At 52.0% G+C, this 6,000-nt stretch overlaps 1 protein-coding gene across 3 annotated transcripts in view; it reads right to left on the reverse strand.

Moving 5' to 3' along the window:
* Positions 1-4,543, reverse strand: part of KDM7A (lysine demethylase 7A) — a 61,983-nt gene extending 57,440 nt beyond the window's left edge. For all 3 annotated transcript variants that reach the window (XR_009418538.1, XM_059473157.1, XM_059473156.1), the window contains exon 1: positions 4,381-4,543. Coding sequence is in view for 2 of the 3 variants with exons in the window: in XM_059473157.1 (XP_059329140.1) it covers positions 4,381-4,496 (116 nt within the window). In the remaining variant the exon portion in view is untranslated. The remainder of the gene's footprint in view (positions 1-4,380) is intronic.
* Positions 4,544-6,000: the final 1,457 nt, after the last annotated feature.

Here is a 6,000-nt window from a genome sequence, read left to right on the forward strand (position 1 = left end):
CAAAACAAAGAACCAATTCAGGAGAAGTAGTCAGTATAGCACATGCATTTCCTTCTTTTCTTAAGGAGAAAGCCTGCCTTCAGAGTACAAATCAGTGTGTTCAGACAGACCTGTACCACAGAACCTAACAGCTGCAAGAGGGAAACCTGGATTTTACATCGAGATCACATGAAGGTGGGGATGAGAAGTTTTGGGTTTCTTCAGCAACCAAACAACGGCATGCTCAAACCCATACGATATCAGAAAGAATATGTTCTATGTGAACTTCACTCAGATGTGACTTTGACACTGAATTTTTCCTCCATGTGAGGAAAAAAGGCCTCAAGGCATCTGCAGTTTAAATTCTAATCTTCAAACGATACACGAATCCCCTTTCTTTTCAAATTATGTTGTTAAATGTTTTCTAATAGTGACAAAGCTGTAAAAAACATCAAACACTTAATGGCAAAATACCACCAATGAACTGCTGTAGGAAAGGGCAAAGTTAATTCTTTCTAGATTATACAAAATATAAAATTAATCCTGAGAGCAAGACCTATCAATTTAAAAACAATTCCATATAAATTTAATCAATCTGACTTTGCTTTGCAACAGAAGCATGTTCTTATGTACACTATATACAGATTAGTCTGTACTTCCCTGACTGCCCTCTAAGCTGCTCAAATTAAATATTTATTTCTGTAAACATAAAAAATTTTCTCCTTGAGGGGAAGACACCAAAGTTGACATCATTATGAAATTTTCAGGTAAACTGCTAATTTTGAGCAACAAAAAAAAAAACTATGCTTTCCCTTTCTTTTACCCCATTGCTCTAACTTTGAAGAGTACAACATTTCCTTTAATTAAAAAAAAAAAAACACCTTTTTGTAATGTAAAAATACATTAGAAAAGTTGCAGGCATTTCAAAAGGCAGAGATCTCTAATTGAGATGCACACATTTGATAATTTCTTAACCTATTAATCATTGAGACATGTTAGAAGTTCACTGTAGGTTTGTTGAGAAACAAAACATCCCCAGAAAAGTGCAACACACAAGACTTCATTGGGACACCTGCATTTTTAATTCTCAGTTTACCTGACTTTTTGACACTCCTTTACAGCTAGTACAGTACCAGTGCAGCTTTACAAAGCCAGCCTGCTCAAAAGGCAATTATACAGTACTTTACTTCTGAAATATCACAGACAACCCTACACTGTGCAGACAAAAACTGAATTATATGCTTAAACTTCAGTTTGTTCTGACCTGAGATCTAGTCTCCCGGAATAAGTCATATCTATGCAAGGCATATAAATCTAGTTGAGTACATGTATCATGGACAGAAAAAAGAACAAAAATTTCAACAGGATTTGTGCAAACTTCACAAATATATTTCAAGAACAGAGCTGACTGCAAGAGCAGTTTAAAAAAAGATCTGTAACTTTGGCAAAGAACATATCACAGCAAAAAAACACAAACAAGATGACAGCATGTTGTTAACCTAATAACTGAGGCAAAGCATCAAAAAATGAAGGAAGGCAGAGACAGCACAAGAAGTATCATAGAATGATACATATCATTTGAAGATGAAACCAAGAAATTAAAGAGGTTTCAAGAGCTGCAGAACAGATCCAAGAAAAGTTGAACACACAGAGCAGCATAAAGGACTTCTTATGCTTCATTCTAGCTGGAGTACATTCTAGACAAGTCAGAAAGCGGGAATCAGCTTAATGTGACATTTTCATTTAAAGCAGATAAAATGATGGGGAAAACACAAAAATTGCCTAAAACATAAATGGCTTTGCACGTCTGAGAGCTTTGACAGTTTGTCACATCTGAAGCTCTGTAGTCTCTGCACTCTCACACGCCATTCAGGAAGGCGACGAAGCCTCAAACAGCACTCAGGCACCCGTGTTACGCTCTTTTGTTCACAAGGGGTAATTACACCAGACTGTGGCTGCATGTTAGGCCCACTCCGAGAGTAACTGAAACCCACAAAGCAGGTTCACAGCCTTGCCAGGCATAACAAACACATCTGCTTTAACACAAATATTTGCCAAAAGCAATAAAATGCGTATTTCATAATACTAATATATTGATAACAGCAAACCAAAGTACAAATCATTTGAAGACAGAGAGTGCAAGAAGAACACACGGGAAAAAAAATCACATAAAAATTTGAAGGGACTAAGTAACAATGTGCCAGAACAGACTTTGTACAGCCTCCACTGTACTGTTCAGGCACTCTCTTGACTATACACAGGAAGGCAGCAAAGAGTCCATAATCCAATAACATGCGCTAGGTATCATGCTAGCACACCACAGCCTGGGTTTATGTTTCTTAAGATAGAACACACATCAGTCTCACTCCACAGGCCAGGGGAAAAAAAATTAAAAAGAAATAAAATCAAGAACACAGGAAACTAAGAAGTTCACCAAAAACTTCAAGATTTGAGAGTGTGTGTTTTCTTTCACAAGCTATGTAACTGTCCGCATACACTCTTACAGCAAGGGGAAAGGCATTCCCAGAGCAGACACAGCTGGCAGGGGGAAAGGAGTCTCCCAAAAACCTGCCCCTTAGTCATGAGACTGGGTGAGCATGCAACTAAATCCCAAAGCAGCATGGCTGCTGCCAGCTCTTGCTGGCCTGCTTGCTTACTTTCCACTCTTAGGGTTTCAGACTACCAAGGCAGTTCAGTGCTAACAGGCTTCTTCTACCCAGTACATGACAGAGCTCAATCACAGGAGCCTGTGGGGAGCTTTTTGCACATCAAGATCCAAGAAAGCTACCAAGTGGTCTGTCCCACCTTTAGATCAGGCAATGCTTTCCTCCCCGTAACAATTTCAGAAATCTAGTTCGCCCATACCCCAGCAATACTGACGCACAGGGCTGGCATTTAAGTTAAGCCTGCATGGAACCTGAGCAATTGCCAGGACATTCTGAAAGAGCAACTACACAAATGCAGAAGAAGACTTGGAAGAGAAAGAACCTGTAACAAACACTTCAGGCAATGCCTGCACCTTCATTGCAGGCAGTGACCGAGTTCTGACAAACTTCTATTAAGCTGCTGTAAACCGAAGAGCTGCTCTGTGTCTCTCTCTAAACAACAGTACTGGCAAGAGTAGTAGCAGTCTAGTTAAAAATATTAATTGGAGGTTGTTTTTAAGGTACAACGATCCTGCTTTGCCAGTTTTTATGGTTTAGAACGCCCTTTTCACACTTTCTACTTCATTGCAGCTCGAGCCGGGAGAAGCCCATGTACAAAGAACAAATCAAACAAGTAAACATCTGAAACGCTGCGAGCCTTCCTTTCTACCTCAAACGTGGCAACAAAACACCCGCGTGTAACAATTACTGTTAAGTAACACCTCAGTACGCAACCTACTTTCGGTCGGCGTTTGTCTTTTGCTGTTTGAGGGAAAATAAACGAAGGGAAAACAAACCAAAACAAGTACGACCCCGCGCACGGCCCCCGCCGGGGCGCTGCGAGCGCCGGGCCCGGGGGCAGGCTCGGGGGGCGGCGCTGCGGGCCCTGGCCGGCAGGGGGCGCGGCGCGGGCGGCCGCCGCTGTTGTTGTTGCCGCTCGGGGTATTTAAACGCCGGGCTGTCAATCACGGGCGCCGCGCGCTCCCCGGCGCTCCCCGCACGGCGGGGGCGGCACCGAGCGGCCCCGCAGCCCCGGCCCGGCCGAGCCGCCGCCGCCACCGCCGCGGGCCCCCAACTTGCTCCTTTGTTTAACTGCCCGTGAATCCCCTCCGCCGCCGCTGCCGCCGCTTCCTCCCGCTCGCAGCCGCTGCCGACGGGCCTTTTATTATTCACACGCTCGGCTCGCAAAACACACGCGCGGCGGCGGCGGCCGCTCGGGACCGGGCTGGAAACGTCAAAGCGGCGAGAGGCGCGGGGCGACCCTCTTTCTCCGCTTCCGCCGTCCCCCGAACAAAACGCACGGGCAGCCCGGAGCTCGCACCCGGCCGGGGACAGCCCCGGTGTCCGCACTTCTCCGCCGGGAGACCGCCCTGTCCCGGGAGAGACCCCCGGGGGGCGCGGGGGGACACGCGACGCCTCTGCAGAGTCGGCACAACTTCGGGGTGGCCCCGGCCCCGCCAGCCCCGCATCTGTTGCTCTTTCGTAACCAGCCCCCCCCGCCTGGCCCGGCCCGGCCGCCCCCTCACAGCCGCGGACCCATGTGCCCGGGGACGGCCGCCGGCGCCGGCACTGTCCCCGCGGCGAGGGGGGGCAGCCGGACCGGGCGAGCGCCCGCCGCTCCCCCCGTGCTGCCGCCGCGCAGCCATTGTCCCCCCCGGCGGGAGGGGGGAAGGCGACTGCCACCGCCTGTGCCCGGTGCCGCCCGCCGGCTGCCCCGCCGCGCCGCCCGGCCCCGGCGCGGCTCCCGGCGCCTTACCTGCCGTGGAACCAGTCCTTGCAGATGTCGCACTCGATCATGAAGCGGCTCACGTCGTAGGGTTCGCGGCACACGCAGTACACGGGGGTCGCGGCGGCGGCCGTCGCTCCGGCCATCTTTAAAGAACTCCCTGACTGAGCCGCCCGCCCGGCTCCGCTCCGCTCCTCCCCGTCCCGTCCCGTTCCCCCCCGCCCCGCTCGCTCCGCCGCGGCCGCGGCGGCGCCGCCAATAACAACAGCGCGCGTGCCGGCCCCGCACGCCGCGCGCGCCCCCCGCCGCCGGCTGGCACGCGCACGGGGCGGGCGGCACGGGAGCGAGCGGACAACAGCGCGCGGGGGCGCGCGCACGTGCGTCACCCGGCCCCCGTGGAGGCGGGAGGAGGAGGAGGACGGGGACGGCGATGGGAGGGGGGTGGGGGGAAGCACCGCCCCGGCCGCCCCGCCCGGCGACCGTCCCCGCCGCGCCTGCGCCCCGCCGAACGGCCCGCGCCCCGCCCCGCGCCGCGCCGCCCGAAGCGGCGGGGACTGAGCGTGCGCGGGCAGGCCGGGAGCGGAGAGGGCGATTTATCCCCGTGGAGCGCGCGGGGCGGGGCGGGGCGCGCACGTGCCGCCCCTCCCGGGAGGCGGGCCGCGGGGAGACACGCGCTGGTGTCACGCGGGGAGGGGCGGGGCGGGGGTGCCGCGAGGACACGGCAGGAGGCGGGCGCGGGACGCGGCGCGCGCCGCCCCCCCGTCCCCGTCCCCCCCCCCCCCGTTATGTAACGAGAGCGGCGGCGGCGGCCGGGGCGGACTGCGCTGTCCGGCCCGGTGCTGCCCCGCCCTGCCCGGTGCTGCCCCGGCCCGTCCCGACAGCCCCCGAGGAGCCGGTGCTTCCACGCTGCCCAGCCGGGGGTGGCAATGGTTTATTTCTTGTCAAGCTCTCGCTGCCTACGTGCGCATCATGCGCTGTTCCGCTCCATGCGGTCACCCTTTCTTTCAGGACACAAAAGTAACACTGATGCTTTCATTATGTGTCATCGCGAACGAAAAAGTTGATTTAAAAACAGAGTTGGTTTTTTTCCCGGCAGCCTTTCAAGGACCTATGGAGATTATATTGTATGAGGGAATGGAGAGCCATGTCCTCCACACTGAATGTACCGATTTAAAAGCGAAACAATAAATATGTCCAAGTGCATGTTACAGTGATCATAACTGTAATAGACACTCCCTACAGCATTATAATTTTACAACCCATGGCCTTAACCACTAGTAGCCACAAAAAAGCAAACTCTGTAGGTTTGTTTGCCAGAGGGAAGCTCAGAAGTAAATGTTTCCTTTCCAGACTGTTATTGTGAAGCTTGCTAATGTTAACATTTATATAAGACAAGCAACACGAGATGATGATTTGGCAGCAAAATGGACAGCAAAGAAATGTAAAACAAATAAATCCAGCACGCAGGCTCTGTGACTGAATGGAGAATGACACAGAGAAATAAAGGAAGTGTAGAGGATATGTTCAAGAAATACCAGATTCTCGAACGAAACCCTGACCTATTTAGAAAGTGCACAAGGTTCTGACCTGCAGGATGCTGTTTGTGGATGTTTCAATACTCTCTAGTTTTCCAACACACCTTGGTATTTC

Source organism: Ammospiza nelsoni, chromosome 5 (assembly GCF_027579445.1).
Source record: "Ammospiza nelsoni isolate bAmmNel1 chromosome 5, bAmmNel1.pri, whole genome shotgun sequence".
NCBI lineage: Eukaryota > Metazoa > Chordata > Aves > Passeriformes > Passerellidae > Ammospiza > Ammospiza nelsoni.